At 57.2% G+C, this 19,894-nt stretch overlaps 2 protein-coding genes across 2 annotated transcripts; one reads left to right on the top strand and one right to left on the bottom strand.

Moving 5' to 3' along the window:
- Positions 1-599: 599 nt before the first annotated feature.
- LOC132229157 (keratin-associated protein 13-2-like) lies at positions 600-1,050 on the bottom strand. The gene has a single exon (XM_059685908.1). The coding sequence runs from the start codon at positions 1,027-1,029 to the stop codon at positions 625-627; it is 405 nt and encodes a 134-aa protein (XP_059541891.1). The 5' UTR covers positions 1,030-1,050; the 3' UTR covers positions 600-624.
- A 5,488-nt stretch (positions 1,051-6,538) lies between these two features.
- On the top strand, positions 6,539-19,687 carry LOC132229176 (uncharacterized). The gene is made up of 2 exons (XM_059685934.1): positions 6,539-7,463; positions 19,623-19,687. Exons 1-2 carry the CDS (start codon positions 6,593-6,595, stop codon positions 19,685-19,687), a joined length of 936 nt encoding a protein of 311 aa, XP_059541917.1. The 5' UTR covers positions 6,539-6,592.
- Positions 19,688-19,894: the final 207 nt, after the last annotated feature.

The raw sequence follows: 19,894 nt of genomic DNA, 5'->3' as shown, positions 1-19,894 counted from the left end.
CTGTTCAGCTTTTCTTTCGTGTGTAACCCTAACCATTCCCATCAAAGCAGACGTTTCCTTCTCTGCGCTGCCCGTGTAACTACCACCCCGCTGCTGCTTCATGCCAGAGGGCCCACGTCTTCTGAGGAGGTCAATCTCACTCCTGACTTTGAGATTTTAACCCATAAAAGCCTATCTATTCAAACAAGAGTCCAACGACTTACAGTTTGAGGTCCCACAAAATTTGTTCAAACCTCCAACTCCCTGGAATTTCACAACCTATTTCCAGTGCACGTGAACCTTTCCATAATATCGCTTTCACAGATCACAGTCAAAACCCCCGTGCGTGAACAACTAGCAACAGTACACGTAGCTGCTCATTAATTACTGTATTAGAGTATAATGACTCGGCGTTTCATACAACTCTGGAAGAGATTCCAGTGTCATTCATTCCATCCCCAGTGGAGAGCTCATCCATTAATTATGGAATTTTTGAGATAAAGTCTTTCCGTCGTATTTGGGGCCAGAGACGAGGTGAGAAGTTGATGGAGAACAAGGGAGCGATGCATCGTTGCTGGTGAAGCCAGAGCAGGTCTGAGACAGGCACTGCTGGTGGGCCGGCCCGGGAGGGACTCAGTGCGACGCTCAGCGGCGGCTGGAGCCCCAGGCTGGTCGGTAGCAACAAGCCTGGGTGACCCTCGAAGGCGAGCAGGTGGGGCGGCAGAACCCGGACCCATAGCTCTGGGAAGGGAGCCCACAGACCCCGTGACCCAGAGGCCTGACGCCAGGGGACCCACAGCCCAGGGACCCCAGGCGGGTTGGCCCACAGGGACTGCAGAGCGAGGAGGTCCTGGGGCCACAGCTGGGGGGCTCCCAGCAGGTCTCCTGGCGGCCCCGGTGGAGAGAGGGGCCCTGCGGGCAGGGGCTGGGGGTGCAGGGGGCTGGGCTGCAGACCAGGTTGCTGGGGTGGGAGCCACAGGAGGAGCCGGGGGTGCGCAGGGGGCCCCTGTGGGAGCCGGGGAGGTTCCTGGAGCAGCCGCTGAGGGACATGGCAACGGAGAGGAGAGCAGGTCAGCGAGAAGAGTGTGAATGTGACCCTGGACTACGCGTTTATATCCTCCCGGCCCTGGGCGTGGCCCCCCCAGCATCATCGTCCCCACATTTGAAGTCCCCGTGTGAAGGCGCGTAACCGGCCATTCCCCGGTGACTGCTGTGAACCAACCCTCGTCATCTGGCATTTATGGGGCTCGTTGGGGTTTATGGCTCTCAGTCAGGGACTCACACCCGCACGGACGCCACGGCCGTGTGTGATGGGCCCTCATCACGGGAAGTCCCTCCTGCGTCGTGTCTGTGAGCGCCTGGGCCCCGCCCGTGGGGCTGGGAGACGTTGTTTCTGGGGTGGAGACGGGAACGCAGTCACGGCCCTGAGTGTCGCTGGCCAAGAGGCAGGGACCTGCTATGGGGGAGGAACCGTCTGAAGGTCAGCCCTGGAAACAGCCAGTGCCCCGCAGGAGACGAGTGGATAGGAAGCTGTGGTGCGGCTACACCAGGGAATACAATGCAGCAGTGAAAAGGGAGGGTCTCTCACCCAGCGAGACAGCGTGGAGGGACCTGAGAGTGTTATGCTGAGTGACATAAGTCACAGAAAGACAATATCACATGATCTCACTCGTATCTGGAATCTAATGAACAAAATGAACTGATGAGCAAAATAGATCCAGGGACACAGAAGCATAGAACAGACTGAAGATTCTCAGAGGGAAGGCGGGGGGTCAGGGGTGGGGGGGTGGGAGGTGATCAACCAAAGACCTTGTGTGCATCTATGCATGGCCCACGGACACAGACAATAGGGTGCTGAAGGCCTGGGGCCGGGGGTGGGGGCAGGCTGGAGGGGGTCAATGGGGGAAAAGGGATGAATGTAATACTTTCAACAATAAAGATAAAAATATAATAAAATAAAAAATAAGATAACGCATGTCCCGCTTGTAATACTTGACCGTGCCCGGTGCCTAGGAAACCTTATAAATGTTACCCGCTGTCATTGTATTAACAGAGGAAATTGAGATTCCGCCACGTGTTTAGAATTAATCCCTAGACTCTCTGACCTCTTTTACCTGCACAATTTTAAAGAACAAGGATCGTTGTGGGGGTGTTTCTAGTCGCAGAGAGCTCCCCAGGAGCTCACCTTCTCGGGGAAACGCCGTGCTCCGAAGGCCTGCAGCCCAGGCCGATCGCAAACGAGGACTGACACGGTGATGTCATAGTGAGGGGATGAGGACTGACATGGTGATGTCATAGTGAGGTGGTGAGGACTGACACGGTGATGTCAGAGTGAGGGGATGAGGACTGACACGGTGATGTCATAGTGAGGTGGTGAGGACTGACACGGTGATGTCAGAGTGAGGGGATGAGGACTGACACGGTGATGTCATAGTGAGGGGGTGAGGACTGACACGGTGATGTCAGAGTGAGGTGGTGAGGACTGACACGGTGATGTCATAGTGAGGGGATGAGGACTGACACGGTGATGTCATAGTGAGGGGATGAGGACTGACACGGTGATGTCAGAGTGAGGTGGTGAGGACTGACACGGTGATGTCAGAGTGAGGTGGTGAGGACTGACACGGTGATGTCAGAGTGAGGTGGTGAGGACTGACACAGTGATGTCAGAGTGAGTTGGTGAGGACTGACACGGTGATGTCAGAGTGAGGGGGTGAGGACTGACACGGTGATGTCAGAGTGAGGGGGTGAGGACTGACACGGTGATGTCAGAGTGAGGTGGTGAGGACTGACACGGTGATGTCAGAGTGAGTTGGTGAGGACTGACACGGTGATGTCAGAGTGAGGGGGTGAGGACTGACACGGTGATGTCAGAGTGAGGTGGTGAGGACTGACACGGTGATGTCAGAGTGAGGTGGTGAGGACTGACACGGTGATGTCAGAGTGAGTTGGTGAGGACTGACACGGTGATGTCAGAGTGAGGGGGTGAGGACTGACACGGTGATGTCAGAGTGAGGTGATGAGGACTGACACGGCGATGTCAGAGTGAGGTGGTGAGGACTGACACGGTGATGTCATAGTGAGGGGATGAGGACTGACACGGTGATGTCAGAGTGAGGTGATGAGGACTGACACGGTGATGTCAGAGTGAGGTGGTGAGGACTGACACGGTGATGTCAGAGTGAGGGGATGAGGACTGACATGGTGATGAGGTGGTGAGGACTGACACAGTGATGTCAGAGTGAGGGGATGAGGACTGACACGGTGATGTCAAAGTGAAGATACCAACCGTGACATGTCTAGTGAGTGGAAATTTACATCCTACACAAGGCAAACACAGTTTATAACTATAACGTGTTTTTTAAAAAGTATTATTGATTTTTAGAGAGAGGAAGGGAGAGGGAGAGGGAGAGAGAGTGAATAAGCAGGATCCAGTGCTCACGGCCGTGGGTTTGGGCACCGGGAGGCTGTCTGGGGTTCGCTATGTTACTCCCTGTGACTTTATTTATTTCTCGGGTGTGAACGGACCGGGGGACCCACAGTCAGGAGGCCAGCGAGGTTGGTGTGGGCAGAGGCATCTGCCACCAGGACAGGCCTTTCCATGAAACCAAAGAGAGCAGGTGGCTCGGTGCTGCAGGCACAGGGGTCAGGCTGGGGTGGGCAGATGGGTGCACGTGGGGCAGGTGACCAGCCCAGCCACCCGGCCTGGTGCCCGGAGAGAGGCCAGCCTTCTCAGTCCCTCACCCCAAAGTGGGGCTCCCAGCTCACACCCCGCAAGGATGTGTCACAGCTGAACCCCCTCCCTCCGGGAAGCAGCCGGTGGGGACGGACAAGGAGAGGCCCTGCAGGCCTCACGGGGTAGAGCTGGAGGCCTGAGAGGGTGAGCAGGAGGGAGACGTGGACGTGTCTTAATTCTCTGTCATGTTGGCATCCCTCCATTTCTAGAAGAAACAGAGATTTCCCTTCTCACATTCCCCTGGGACCCATCCCGACAGCGCTCCCCCTCACGCTCAGCCTGTGCACACGGGCTCACGGAACGTTCCAGCAGCTCTGGACCCACTCCCAGCTGTAGCAGGACTGCTTTTGCCTCCCCTTTTCCGGGGACACGTTTACGAGCATCGCGAGCTGTTCACTAGCATCCTGCAAGGGGCGGTGACTCCCATGAGAAGCTGGCCTCGTCAGGGCGGGCGGGTGCTCCCGGCACCGACTCACGCCCCAGCCATCCTGATGTGCGCTGCCCGACGTGGGCGTGGCTGGGAAAAGCAAGGCCGTCTGGACGTTAAAAAGTCATTTTTCACAAAGCAGAACCAACTCCTCATGAGAAGAGGGAAGTATCGCCGTCCAGATGGCGTGAGGAGCTGGCCTCATGGGCCCCGTGTGTGTTAATGTGAATGTAACAGCTGTCCATTCGCAGAGCGAGCGTGCGCTCCGCCGTGAGTCAGAGTGAGGGCCCCAGGACGGCCATGTGCCCTCCCACCTCACGGGTTCTGCCCGGGAGAGAATCACGGAACAAAGGAGGCGGGGGCTTTGGGATAAAGCAGGTTAATTTCCGGTCCTAAGGGCCCTCTTCAACGACAGCCCGAATCCCACTTCCCTGAGTTAAACCGAATGAAACACCAGACCCACAGGCAGGCAGATGAGCACAGACAAGATCCTCCTCCTCCTCCTCCTTTCTCTCTCTCTCTCTCTCTCTCTCTCTCTCTCTCCACTAACCCAAGTATTTGTTCCTCTTTCTGGGGCGACACAGTAACACTGACTTCGCCCGCAGAAAGACCAGCCCCATGGAGGTCCAGGCTGCTCCGAGCCGATGCTGCCCGGAGGGGGACCAGGCTGCCTCTCGGGGTGAATGACCTGCAGGTTCATCTGGGCCCATGGCAGCGGGTTCGCTGCCGTCTCGGGGGGCGGGTGTCGGGATCCGGGCTCTGCACGTGGAGGCCGTGGGTCCAGGGTTAGTTTTGCTCCGACCTCCCTGAGCCTCAGGGGGGACGCGGGAGCCGCTCTGGACTTCATTCTCCGCGTGGCTGACCGGCCACGAAGCCCCACGGAGCCCCAGCGCTCCACGTTCACGACTGCAGGGGGCGCAGCCACTCCGGCAGCACGACTTTGGTTTAGTATAATAATTACAGCTGAGAACTTACATGTCCTTCCCCCAAGAAACTAAACAAAACGGGAACCGTGAATCGGCGTAGAGACGAAGCCAAGAATGGCGCCTACACCAGACAGACTCATGGGGAAGCTCGGGGAGACGGTTCTCGCCAACACTTCCACTCAAAGCCTCACGCAGGGGGGTGGGGGGACCTTCCGGGCTCCCATCGCCTTCAAGGAGGCGTCACATGAACACAAGGAGGCACCCCTCCATGCGACCCCCAGCTCAGGGCCCGGGAGCCACGCCTGTCACCGCGCAGGAAGCTGAGCACATGGCCAAGGAGCCTCCGTGCCCTCAGGCTCCATCCGTGGCTGGCAGGAACCACGGGGGTCGTCCAGGTCACACGGACACGGGGAAGGTCGCACTGATGGTGGAGGCTTTGAACCTGGAGACCACTTGGACACGCAGGCGCAGAAGCAGACGGACCGTGTGGAACAGTGACCACTGACCGTGAGGGTCGCCCAAGGAGGCAGGCGCAGGGCCAAGAGTAAAGAGCGTGAGGGGATTAGGGCACCTGGAAGCCAGATGGACTGAGCCCCACGGGCGCCAGCACCCCCGGACGGGGAGAGGCTGTAAGGATCTAGGGGGGCTTTTCAGCAGGAATTCCCTGGGCGGGTCCGGATCCAGGGCAAGCCCGGAGGGGAAGTTACTGGTCTGAGCCAATGGAATGATCTAAGCCAGCGGTTCTCAACCTATGGGTCGCGACCCCTCTGTGGGTCGAATGACCCTTTCACAGGGGTCGCCTAAGACCATCGGAAAACACATATATAATTACATATTGTTTTTGTGATGAATCACTATGCTTTCATTATGTTCCATTTGTAACAATGAAAATACATCCTGCATATCAGATACTTACATGACGATTCATAACAGCAGCAACATGACGGTGATGAAGTAGCAACGGAAATAATATTATGGTTGGGGGTCAGCACAACATGAGGAACGGTATGAAAGGGTCGCAGCGTGAGGAAGGTTGAGAACCACTGCTGTAAGCAAAGAACGTCCTTGTGAAGTTGCCCAAAGGTTAGTTCCCGGGGGAGGGGCATCAACCCGGTTGTCTGATCAGCCCTGACGCTGGCCTCCTGGCACCCGGGGCCAAGGAAGGGTCGATGGGAGCCCCTGGGCCGGACGGGGCTCGCGGCCGCACAGAGACGCAGGGAGGGGCTTGGGGTTCAGCCGTGGAGGCCGCGCCAGATGATCCTGGGAAGGAAGTGAGCAGCGTCGCCCTAAGTGCCTTCCGGGGATTAAAGTGCAATTAGTACGTGAAGACGTGCTCAGTTCACGCTACGCAGCAGCCCACAGTCACTCTTCCGTGAAACGGCGGGGCCGGGGGAGGGCCCCCTGCCCGTCACACCCAGGCCGCACGGGTATATAACGTGGACTCCCGACCACGACGTCCACACTCAGACTCTCTGCTGTCCTCGCTGACCTCCTCTCCTCTCCGCTCCGCTCCACTCCGCCACCATGTCCCTCAGCGGCTGCTCCGGAAACTTCTCCTCCCGCTCCCTCGGGGGCTCCCTGTGCACCCCAGGCCCCTCCTGTGGCTCCCACCCCAGCAACCTGGTCTACAGTCCTGCCCCCTGCACCCCCAGCCCCTGCCCGCAGAGCCCCTCTCTCCACAGGGGCCGCCAGGAGACCTGCCGGAAGCCACCCAGCTGCCCCACGCCCCGCTGTGGCCCGAGGACCTCCTCGCCCTGCGGTGGCCTGAGGACGCCCTCGCCTTGCCGTGGCCCGAGGACCCCCTCGCCCTGCGGTGGCCCGAGGACCCCCTCGCCCTGCCGTGGACTGAGGACCCCCTCGCCCTGCGGTGGCCTGAGGACCCCCTCGCCCTGCTGTGGCCCGAGGACCCCCTCGCCCTGCGGTGGCCCAAGGACCCCCTCACCCTGCCGTGGACTGAGGACCCCCTCGCCCTGCGGTCCCTGCAGGACCCCCTTGTCCTGCGGTCCCTGCAGGACCCCCTCACCCTGCGGTCCCTGCAAGACCCCCTTGTCCTGCGGTCCCTGCAGGACCCCCTCACCCTGCGGTCCCTGCAAGACCCCCTTGTCCTGTGGTCCCTGCCGGACCCCCTCACCCTGCGGTCCCTGCAGGACCCCCTTGTCCTGCGGTCCCTGCAGGACCCCCACACCCTGCGGTCCCTGCAGGACCCCCTCACCCTGTGGTCCCTGCAGGACCCCCTTGTCCTGCGGTCCCTGCAGGACCCCCGCACCCTGCGGTCCCTGCAAGACCCCCTCACCCTGTGGTCCCTGCAGGACCCCTGCGCCCTGCGGGACCCGCCCTGAGGCTCTGGGCTGCGGGTCCCCTGGTGTCAGGTCCCTGGGTTACGGGGTCTGTGGGTCCCTCCCCTGAGCTGTGGGTCTGGAGGCTGCTGCCTGGGAGCGGCCAGTCCCCGTGCTGCCGGCCCACCAGTGGGTCAGCCTGGCTGAGCACCCGCTGGGCTTCCAGCCCGTGAGCCTCGTCTTGCCCAGAGCTGCTGCCTGCTGCCCGGGGAGCTGTCCCTCCCAGCACCCGCTCTGCCCTCTCCCCGACTTCGTTTTCCTGCCAGATTAGCCCCTTTAAACCCGGGAAATCAACACCTGATCACAACCGAGTCCAGTGCTTGCGGCTCTGGAACAACTGATTGCGATTTGCGTAAATTCTCCTGATGAACTGGTGGAGGTCCCCGCCCCCCCCCCCCCCTTGCCCCAATAAACCCGCTTGCTCTGCATTGGATGCTGCCTCTCTTGTCGTTGTTTTTATTGGTTTTCAAAGTTTGGTTTGTGGTCGGCCTGGGCTCAGGCCTTTGGAGCACAGCGTTTCACCCGGAGAAGGCGCGAGGCTGGGGGGTGGGGGTCCCCTGGTCCCCCCTCTGCCTCACAGGTAAGGAGTCCGCTGTTCCCCACCATCGATGCCGTAGATTTCATCCTGAGGGTCCGCCCGAGTGGCGTCGGCCTCTCCCTGGGGCTCCGTGAGGGAACTGTACCCCACAGTTGCATTTGGTTTTGACTGTGCGTATTCTGAGCCACGTTGAGTTAGCTTTTGTCCAGGTGTCAACTGGGTGAGGAAACACTTACAACATGTTGTGTAGACTATGTGAATAGAGCTACTCTCATGGCCAGAAAAGAGAAAATGTAAAATGCCAGGGGGTGGAAGGCCTCATGTTATCTCTACATATACGGGCAAGTGGGTGTTCAGTGTGAATGTGTGTGCGTATGTGTGTCTATGAGAGAGAGAGAGAGAGAGAGAGAGAGAGAGAGAGAGAGAGAGAGAGAGTCTTAAAGATTAAAACTGAGGAATGGAGTTATAGGGGGGAGTATGTTGGCTTTTATAAAGATACTAGAGGTCCAGTGCACAAAATTTGTGCGGGGGGAGGGGTTCCCTCAGCCCAGCCTGCACCCTCTCCAATCCAGGACCCCTTGGGGGATGTCCGACTGCCAGTTTAGGCCTGATCGCGGCCCTAAACCGGCAGTCAGACATCCCTCTCACAATCCTGGACCGCTGGCTCCCAACTGCTCACCTGCCTGCCTGGTTGCCCCTAACTGCCCCCCCTGATGGCCTGATTGCCCCTCACTGCCTCTGTGTGCCTGCCTGGTCACCCCTAACTGCCCCCCCTGCTGGCCTGGTTGCCCCCAACTGCCCCCCTTGCCAGCCTGGTCACCCCTTATGGCCCTCCCCGCTGGCCTGGTCACCCCTTGCAGCCTGCTGTTCAGTTGTTTGGTCATCTCTCACTAACCCCCCCTGCCAGCCTGGTCACAGGCAGCCATCTTTGTGATGGCATGAGGGTTAATTTGCATATTACCTCTTTATTGTATAGGATACACATTTATGAATTATAAAGTTATAGAATTATTATGTCCTGGGTAATTTTCCTTGAACTTATTGAGTTTCTCAAGTAATAAAAGACAAGTGAATTACCGCCCCACCCCCTTTTTTTGGGTGACTTCTGCACTGAGTTGGAGATATAATTAGATTAAAGTTTGTAATTGGTATGTTAGAGAGAGGAGAAGGGAGAGAGAAACATCGATGTGAGAGAGAAACAGGATCTGTTGCCTCCGATAGGTGCCCAGACTGGGGATCGAACCTGCAACCCTCAGTGCATGGGATGCAGCCGCCACCTGAGCCCCCCGGCCAGGCTCTGATTAAATCACCTTCCATGTTGTAAACCTTATCACCTGCCTGGTGTCCCTGGGGCCTGCTGCTCCCGTGACAGGGAGAAGGAAGTAGACCCTTGTAAGGGATCCCTGGGATCCGCGACCGAACACGCTCTGTGCTTATTGTTTGTTGAGTGAGTTTTGTGTCTGAGGCTCGATGCGGGGTCGGCACTTGGTCAGAGCTTCTCCGGAACATACTCAGTGAGACCTCGGGGGTCTCTGATCCATCCATCCATCCATCCATCCACCCATCCATCATCTCTCTATTGTCTGTCTATCTATCTATGTATCTATGTATCTATGTATCTATCTATCTATCCATCCATCCACCCACCCATCCATCCATCCATCCATCCAACCATCATCTCTCTATTGTCTGTCTATCTATATCTATCTATCTATCTATCTATCTATCTATCTATCTATCTATCTATCATCTCTCTATTGTCTATTTATCCATCTACCTACTTATTTATTTATTGTCTATCTATCTATCATCTATCTGTTGTCTATCTATCTATCCATCCACCTATCTATGTATTGTCTATCCATCTATCATCTCTCTATCTTTTATCTATCATCATCTATCTAATATCTATCATCTATCATCTCTCTATCTGTTGTCTGTCTGTCTATCTATCCATCCATCTACCTACCTATCTATGTATTGTCTATCTATCCACCTATCATCTCTCTATCTGTTATCTATCTATCTATCTATCTATCATCCCTCTATCTTTCATCTCTCTATCATCTATCTAATATCTATCATCTATTTAGACATTTCTTTCACACTGCGACCCTTTGGGCACTGTTATCTCTGCCTTTAACTCGGGGGCCTCTAGCAGCATCTGTCTGCTCTGCAACCACCACATCCCTCTGTGCAGTTAATTGAGGCTCCTTCGATGTAGTGCCCACCTCACAGAAGATGAAAGGGTGACCCCCTGTGACCTTGCTTTGGAACTTCCTATTTGCTCAGCGGTTTTCAATGTGCAATTTCCAATGTGCTTGAAGAAAATAATTTGGTATTTATTTCCTGCTTCTAAGCGCAGCCCTGAGGGGCCATTAAAATGTTACGCACTACAAATCTGATAGTAGATGACTTTCCGACAGCACTTGGCTGGGAAGCTCGTCTTCTCAGCTGATGTAATTGAAGCCCCTTATGGAGCACCCGTACCCCCCGCTGCAGGAGCGCCGAGCAGAATTATTCAGCATGAACTCATCTGATTCTGGCGGCGTATGGGGATGGTCAGTGCTGTGTTCCTTCACGCACCATTTATAGCCCACATTTGGCTGCTACTGAACGTAAGAGCATGCTTTATGACACGGCGAGCCGCGCTGGGGACCGAGAAGAGGGTCACATTAAAATACAACACGGCGGGAGGACGGACACCAGCTCCGTGCCAGCTCCCTGTAAACAACCGAGAGGCTGCTTGTCAGGCAACGCTGATCTGAAGGCCACGGCAACGCGGTCAACTGACTTCTAGCCGCAAAGCACACGAGAGCATGTTTATGAAGGTATTCATCTATTGCAGTGGTTCTCAACCTTCCTACTGCTGCGACCCTTTCATACAGTTCCTCATGTTGTGCTGACCACCAACCATAAAATTATTTTCGTTGCTACTTCATCACTGTCATGTTGCTACTGTTATGAATCGTCATGTAAGTATCTGATATGCAGGATGTATTTTCATTGTTACAAATGGAACATAATTAAAGCATAGTGATTAATCACAAAAACAATATGTAGTTATATATGTGTTTTCCGATGGTCTTAGGCGACCCCTGTGAAAGGGTCGTTCGACCCCCAAAGGGGTCGCGACCCACAGGTTGAGAACCGCTGATCTATTGGCTTGAAATTGGACAACACAATCGGGAGACATTCTTGGGAAAATTCCTGTCTCGGATCTGAAGTTGGCCATGGGAAACGTCCCACCCACAGGGAGAGACTCTGCAGGGCCCTCCAGGCAGCAGAGGCCAGCCCGGCCCTCTGACACCGATAACAAACGGATCAGACGTGGCGATCACATCCTTTATCTGCTGGTTGGAAGTGTCTGCTCTGTCCAGGCCTGCTGGTCTACCTGCCTTGCCCTGTGGCTCCTCTTATGTCAACATCTTTGTCTCCCCACTGACCTGTGTTCTCCAGGCTCCACCAAGTCAGGCTGCTCTGTGACGACCCTCAAGAAAGCTGTGGCCCTGGCCGGTGTGGCTCAGTGGATGAGCATCAGCCTGCAGGCTGAAGGGTCCTGGGTTCCATTCAGATGCCCAGGTTGTGGGCTCAATCCCCAGTAGGGGGTGTGCAGGAGGCAGCCAATCCATGATTCCCTCTCATCATTGATGTTTCTCTCTCTCCCTCTACCATCCTCTCTGAAATAAATGAAAACATATTTTAAAAAAGAAGCTGAGATGAGTCCCCAGCAGCCACAAGCCATCCCTTTCCTACAGACTTGTGATTCCTACCATCAGACTCATCCCCCAGCTCCCTCCACCCACACTGCTTCTCTCCCAGGGACGCCCTTCGAGCACAGACCAGGCTGCACGTCTTGGCTCCCAGGGATCAGCGTGATGCCTCGTCGCACTTGGATGCAAAGTGCTGCTGCCCGTCACCTCCAACCCCTACCCCCCCGCCCCCCGCCCCCAGCTTCAGGGGCGGACCTGCCACCGGCCGCTCAGTTTCACGCAGACACATGAGGCTATCGCCATGACGCACTCGGAGAGGAGTCCAGGCTGGGAGACCAGCTTGGAGCTTCAGGCCAGACATGACGGGCAGCTACAGACAAGAGGATTCCGGGGTCCTTTCCTGGGAAAGGCCTAGTGCGAGTCCACAAGCTCCCCTTGGACGGACCTGGGGTGCCTTCATGGCCCCTTTTTTTCAGTGTGGCTGGCTGTCGGCGGCTGCGTGTTATTTTTATTTGGACGACGACTGTGTGGACAGCTCTGGTGACTAATGTCGTGAGACACAGTGTAAACCAGCCGGGGCAGCGCACTGTCAGCAGAAAAGCCGACCGTCAGCAACGACTTCTCATCAGAGAGTGACGGCTCCCATGGACAACACACTCGGAATTCAAACTAAGGCGCCGCGTGGACGCACAGGGCGCAGGGTGCAGTCGGTGGGTGAGCCGCGGCGGGGGTGCCAGGAGGAGCCCAAGTGATGGATTGGGCTGCCTGTGAGGCACTTACTCACAGCCACTCCGCGTCTCCCCACGTTTCCACTTATTTTCCAGAGAGAGCGGCAGGCGTGCCTCCCGGGGCAGCGCCCTCAGGGCCCCCAGCCCTCCGCCCTCCATGCAGCTCGCGGGGCCACCCACATGGGTCCCTCCAGCCCTCACTCTCCATCTAACAGATTGGACAAGTGGGATAAGGTGTTCCGTCCAACGAGCTTTATTTAGCGTCAGCTGTGTCCCAGGCACGATTGAAATGTGGCCGTTTTCTTTTCTTTTTTGTGAAACCTCACCTGGGGGCATTTTCCCATTGATTTTCAGGGAGAATGGAGAGGGAGAGACAGAGAGAAACATCGATGTGGGAAAAACACTCCAATGGGTTGCCTCCTGCTCCTGCCCCGACCAGGGCCCAGGCCGGGGAGGAGCCTGCAGCCGAGGTACATGCCCTTGACCAGAATCGAACCCAGGACCCCTCAGTCCCAGGCGATGCTCCATCCACGGAGCCCACCCGGCCAGGGCCAGGGGCCCTTTTCAAATGAAAACACAGCAGTGCAGCTGATAGAGAGAGAGGCCCAGCGTCCGGCAGGGAGATGCTGGCGTCCCGGACGCCCACTGCGCCGACCTCCGTCCGGCCTGGATGCCCGGCTGCTCCCCATGGTCAGGATGCAGCTTAAACCTGACTGTCACCCAGCGTCTCTCCTTACTCCACGGCCTCCCTTGCCCGGCTTCTGGGCCTGTGACTGCCGACTCCCTACGTGGAAGGTTGCTCTCAGGGCACCAGGCCCCTTGCCCATCGCGCCCGACCAGCTGCGGGGCCTCGGGGGCTCGCTGGCGGGAGGCGGCCGGGCACGCGGCGAACAGCTCAGGCTGCTGGGTGACGTGCAGGGCCCGGGCCCCTCTTCCTGCCCCGGGACCCCCCGAGGCCTCCGTCCAGGCAGGTCCGCTGAAGCTCGCCCGTTGTGCCGTGTTCGTCACTGGCTGCTCCTTGCTGCGGATCCACATTCTCTATCGAAGCCAATGGAACCGGTATGTTGTAGAACCCAGTTTTTCCCGTTTCAGAACGATGGTAGAACAAATAAGCTGCGTATTGTATAACCCCAGGCGTATCTAGAAGCAACACCCGAATCAAACACACGACTCTTTCCGAGGTGACCCATGAAGGCACCACGCCAAGAAGAAGGAAGAATATGCCATTGTCATTAGTTTATTCCAGCTAAAGAGGCCGGTCATGTCGCCTTTCACCGCCCAATTCGTTCTAGAAAACGATTTTCAGAGCTGTGGGGCCTTGGAGACGGTGGAGCCTGCACCAGGACCGACAGGGCCCCGTGTGGTCAGGCCCCCGTCCGTCTGTCTGTCTGTCTCACCTGTCGCCTCTTCTCCCCGACCTCAGGGCTGGCTTTCTGACACAAGACCCTTCGCCAGCTAACACCTCTGCTCCGGCGCTGAGTGGAGCCGACACCACCTGGTATCGTTTGAAGCTACACTGAGGACAGGGAGACCCCAGGTGTGAATAACTGGGGGGCGGGGGGGGGTGGATCATAACAGAACCGGCATAAGGTACTTAGGGAATTAAACCCGAGTTTGAAAGGCAACAGAGACTTCTAGAAAAACATAAATCCATGGAAAGCAGCATGGAGATCGGCAAGACTCCTGTCTTGGGCGGCGCCCTGGGTCCTCCTGGAGAACAGAGGCTGCGGAGCTGGGTTACAGGGGCAGGGAAAGGAGGGGGCTGGCGCGTTCGGAGAAAACAGGGCTGAGCGTCGACCTATGAACCGGGAGGTCCCGGTTCCATTCTGGTCAAGGACACAGGCCCGGGCTGCGGGCTCCGGCCGTGTGGGGCGTGCAGGGGGCAGCCGATCCGTGATTCTCTCTCATCACTGATGTTTCTCTCTCTCCCTCTCCCTGCCTCTCTGACACCAATAAAAATATATTTGAAAAACACACCAAGATGTGCTGACGGGAGAGGGAAGGTGGGGTGAGGACGAGGGAGGTCACAGGTCTCCCCAGGGACCCTGCGTTCAGGCCTGCGTGGCCGGCGGACACAGCGGAGGGAGGGGATGTGCAGAAGGGAGTTTGGCTGGAGATGCTCTGAGGGCGGGTGGGCCGCTGCTGGGGTTCCGGTTCCCATGAAATGTCCACGGGGTCTGAGCATCCAGCAAACGTGTGGAGACGGGACCAGGTCGACGCTACTTCGGGCCGTACCACCGCCCATCTCCCAACTTGCCCAGAATTATCTACCGAGCAACAACCGTTTGGCTGACTGTTCTCGAGCTGAGAACTCAGTGTTTCGTCAGAAAGAAGGAACTCACGCCCCCCCCCCCCTTGGAGACTAGGCCGGAGGGGGCCGCTCAGAGGGGCCCAGACCCGCAAGTCAGCGAAGTGGCCACACCTGTGAGCCTGCCAAACTGAGGTTTTTCAATCACGTGAGATTTCTTTAAAAAAAAAAAAAAAGATTTTTAATTGATTTTTCTTTAGAGAGAGAGGAATGGAGAGGGAGAGAGGGAGGGAGGGAGAGAAACATCGATGTGAGAGTGAAACATCCATCGGCTGCCTCCTGCACACACATCCCTTCCCCCTCCCCCCGCACTGGGGGTCAAGCCTGAAACCTGGGCCCGTGCCCCGACCGGGAATGGAACTGGCAGCCTTTTTGTGTGCCCGGGACGATGCTCAGCCCACCGAGTGCCCTGCCGGCTGGGAGGCTCCCTCATGGAGGAGGACTGGCCGGGTTTATTGCCGATAAACTTGCCTCACGGGCCGGCTTGGTTACGCGTCACTGCGCCGGTCCGCAGAACGATTTAAAAACAGACGTTACAAAAGCACAGACTTCAGTGCAGGAAGCACAGAGGCCACCACAGGGAGGGAACTCCCCAGGGGATGTGGCTGGAAAGCGAGGAAAAGCTTAATTATCTTAATTACCCCAGGAAGGCCTCCCATTCCCGGCGGAGAAAACAGCGTGTCCTTGTGGCAGGAAACGCCAGGGAGAGTTTAATTGTGGGGCAGAGGCGAGTGGGGGGAAAGGGGTGCCAATGGCTCACAGACGCGGGCGGGGCACCTGTAGCTGTGAATCAGGAGGCTCTGGGCGTCCTCGGGTGTGATGGGAAGAGGATGGGAAGGGTCCCACCAGGAGCGGGAGGGGCCGCCCTTCCTTTCAGATGCTCAGGGGGAAGAGAGAGCAAAGCCGGAGAGACTGGGAAAGGAGCCAGGCCACGTGGAACCTTCGGGGTCCCACCAGGAGATTCCCCCAGGAGGGTCCCCATCAGACCCGCTGAGCCCATGTGACTTGGGGACGTTTTTAATTGTCAGTGTGTGTGTGTGTGTGTGTGTGTGCAACAGTTCCATTTCTTTAAAACAATTTCTTACTGATTTCAGAGAGGAAGGGTGAGGGAGAGAGAGATAGAAATATCAATCATGGATCGGCTGCCTCCTGCACGCCCCACACTGGGGATCGAGCCCGCAACCTGAGCCTGTGCCCTGACCGGGAATCCAACCCTGACCTCCTGGTTCATAGGTCAAAGCTTAACCACTGAGCCAGGCCGGCTGTGCTAAAAGTTCAAGTTCACAGACAGAAGTTCCACACCCTAGTGAGCACTCCAGGTGAGTGGTAAGCAGCGGGGTGCCCGGGTCTGGAATTTAACTGGAAGTGTGCGCTGGGAACACACGTTCGGACGCGTAGACTGTGGGCCGTGCTTTAAGCCAGGAAGGGAGGAGCCTCCCGTGGAGAAATGTGGTTTCTGGGAGGCGAGGATCTCCCCGCACGCTCTGGGCTCCTGCGGCCTCACCAGCAGTAACACCGACACGAGACCAGATGAGCAGGACCAACACAGTGCAACCCGCGTGTCCAGGTCCGACACGACGGCGCTCGCCGGCACGCTGAGCCAGCCGGCTTTGCATACCTTTCGACGAAGAAATAACACACCTGTGGCGGACGAAACACACGGACTCCCCGGTGAACTGAACATAAAGGAGTCACCCCAACACGCCCACGGCGTTCCGCAGCCTCGAGCCACTGGGCCGTGGCCAGGGCGCGTCAGACCGTGTGACACGGAGAGCAGCGTGGGGACTGGCAGGCGACACAGCGAGACGGTGGGCAGAGTGGCTGTACAACCTCCAGAGCACCCCGTCTTTCCAGGTTGGGGGGGGGCTACGCCGTCCTGGGGGCGACACTGTGGAACGTCTGGATGGACGGCGGCGGCCGTGTGTCTAAAGCCGAAAACGGGACCGTCACAGCGGCTGTGAGGGAGCTGCTGGGATGGGGAGGGACGGGTCAGGGCCCGGGGCGGCTTCGCGCGGGGTGAGTGGGCACAGGCACCAGGGTCCCTGCCCGCACTGAGCCAGTGGTGGCCACTTGGGCCAGATATTTAATCATGAAAGAGATTTATGCTCACTTGCTGTTTTACGAATGGGAACTTTAAAATTTAAAAAAGATGTCCCCACGCATACGTTTAGATGGTGTGAGGATGAACGTTAATGACGTGACGCATTCCTTCATTCCACAGGGAACCGGCAGCGCCCGCGGTGGGCCAGGCAGGAGGTCAAAGAAGACCAAGCCCTGAGGCTGACCCTGAGGCACTGCCACGTTCCAGCTACTTCCACACACGTGACTTTTCTGTGTTCAAAGAGCTGAAGCCTTCGTCTTCATGACCCACATCAAAAGATCCCTTCCAATTGCTCCAAGGTGTGTGTGTGTGCGTGCCTGTGTGTATGTGTGCATGTATGTGTATCTGTGCATGTGCGTGCATGCCTGTGTGCGTGTGTGCACGCCTGTGTGTGCTGTGTTCATGTACATGCATGGGTGTATGTGTGCATGTGTCCATCTGTGCATGCATGTGTGTGTCTGTGTGCATGTACATGCATGTACACGCATGTGTGTATGTGTGCATGCGTGTGTATGTGTGTGCATGCCTGAGTATGTATATGCAGGTGTGTGTCTCTGTGTATACATGTGTGTATGTGCATACCTGTGTATGTGCGTGCACCTGTCTGCATGTACATGCATGTGTGTATGTGTGCCTGTGCGCGTGTACAGGCATGTACACACATGTGTGCATGTGTGCATGTGTGTGTATATGTGCAAGTGTGCGCATGCCTGAGTATGTATATGCAGGTGTGTGTCTGTGTATACATGTGTGTATGTGCATACCTGTGTGTGTATGTGTGCACGTGTGTGTGCATGCATGTGTGACTGTGTATATGTATGTGTGCTTCTGTGCATGTGTGTGCATGGCTGTGAGTGCCTGTGTGTATGCATGTGTGCAGATGTGTATGTGTGCATGTGTGCATGCCTGTAAGTGCCTGTGTGTATGTGTGTGCATGTCCATGCCTGTATGTGTATGTGTGCATGTGCCTGTGTGTCACCCAGATGGAGAGCTGATGAGACTCTGAAACCCTCCTGGCGGGCAGGTGGGGCTCGGGGGGGATGAACACCTGCCAGGTGTGAGGCTGTGACGCTGGCTTTGGGTCGGAGAAGGGTTTGCAGGCGTGAGCAATGCATCTGGTAGAATTTTGTAAGCGAAGCAACACAGACAATTCCATTGGTGCCGGGTAAGCAGATACTCTAAGACTCAGAAAATGCAATCATCTCTGAAGCAAATAGAAAAGATCAAATGACACGAACAGCGTCTTGGTTTCCAGTTTCTAAAAGCCCTTCAAGCAGAAGTTGGGCGTGATACGTGGGGGAAGACACCTCTGACTCCAGGACACATCTCTATGCGGTTGGGTTTCTATGGCGACGAGGATCCGGTTCCACTGGACCTGCAGGCAGGTTGTGCTGAGAGCCTCTCCGCTGGGGTGAGAGGAATCGGCTAAGGGGTCCCACTCCCACCGCAGCGGGGCTGGCAAAGGGGACGCCCAGATAGAGTGCAAGTGTCTGCAAAGGGACTGCTCAGGTCATCACCTCGCCCAGGGTGCATCCCCAGGGTGCAGCCGTGTCGGCAGTGACCCCGGGGCAGCCTAAGCCTTTTCCCAGAATCCTCCTCAGCCCCGGGCTGGGGGCGGGGGGGGGGGGGCAGGCCTGGCCTCGGATGACTCGCTAAATGGAGGACAAACAGAAGAGCTGGCAACAACGTCTCCGTGCGACTCTGAATGGGAAAACATAACTAAAGGCCCGAGAGGCCATCCCTTCGCGGCTGCGTTGGGGTGTCCTAAAGGGGGGACTCGCCGGCTGGCACAGCACCTCCATGCGATGACCGCGGGAAGGCCTCTCTCCCCGGCACGCGCTGCTCAGCGGCTCTGAGGGCGGGAAGACACGCTTCTCCGCTGGCAGTGCACAGTGTGGCCGCGGCCCTGGGGCCGGACACGGGGGCCCTGACCGGGCGGAGAGGCCCATCGCAGACGGCGGCTGAGGAGCTAAACGTGGCCACAGCCTCCCGGGCTTACCCAGCAGCCGCCCCAGAACACACATGACCCCGGGAGCAGGGCTCATGGCGGTGGGCGTCCGTGGCCGGTCACGAGGTTCACGCTCATCTCGAAACCCCCGAGTCCAGCTCAGGGCGGGGGTGCGGGGGTCTCATGACCAAGGTCTCTGAGGGCAAAGCACACCCACCCTCTACAGCAGCGGTTCTCAGCCTCGGCTGCACGTTAGAATCCCCTGGGAAACTTTTTAAAATCCTGATTTCTGGGCCTCACCCTCCGGAAATTCTGTTTCTTTGTGATGGGGTGAGGCCACAACATTAGTAACACGGAAACAGAATTTCCGGAGGACGAGGCCCAGAAATCAGGATTTTAAAAAGATTTCCAGGTGATTCTAACGTGCAGCCAAGGGTGAGAACCACTGCTCTACAGAGAGAAACGGAGAGGCGGCTACACGCAAATAACGAGGCAGCAGTTACGCCCTGAGTGTGTGCAGTTACAATTACAGCCCAGGGTTATGAGCCACTTTCCTGACGAGACTCACACAGCACAGCAGGGGGAGGGCACAGCACAGGGAGGGCACAGCAGGGGGAGGGCACAGCAGGGGAGGGCACAGCAGGGGGAGGGCACAGCAGGGGGAGGGCACAGCACAGGAGGGCACAGCAGGGGGAGGGCACAGCACAGTGAGGGCACAGCACAGGGAGGGCACAGCAGGGGGAGAGAGGGAGAAACATCGATCGGCTGCCTCCATATGCACCACAACAGGGGATCACAACCACACCCCGGGCCTGTGCCCTGACCTGGAATCGAACCCTGTGCTGTGCCCTCCCCCTGCTGTGCCCTCCCCCTGCTGTGCCCTCCCCGTGATGAGCTATGGGTCCGGGTTCTGCCGCTCCAACGGCCTGGCCTCCAGCAGCTGCTGATCATCCTGTCACAGCCCAGCCTGCGGCTCTGGCTTCTACTCCCCATCAACTTGTTAAGGTCCCTCCTCATCTGTAACCTCACCATCCTCCTCCTCAAAGTCAGAGGCAGCTCTTGCCCGGCCTTCGTGATAAAGAAATAAAAGTCCTCGCAGTGTCAGCAGCACAGACTGCAGAGCTCCAGCTCTGTTTTCACCTCCCGCCCCCGCC

The sequence above is a fragment of the Myotis daubentonii genome, chromosome 3 (assembly GCF_963259705.1).
Source record: "Myotis daubentonii chromosome 3, mMyoDau2.1, whole genome shotgun sequence".
In the NCBI taxonomy this organism is placed as follows: domain Eukaryota; kingdom Metazoa; phylum Chordata; class Mammalia; order Chiroptera; family Vespertilionidae; genus Myotis; species Myotis daubentonii.
The sequence above is the reverse complement of the archived record's forward strand: the minus strand, read 5'-3'. Positions and strand labels throughout refer to the sequence as shown.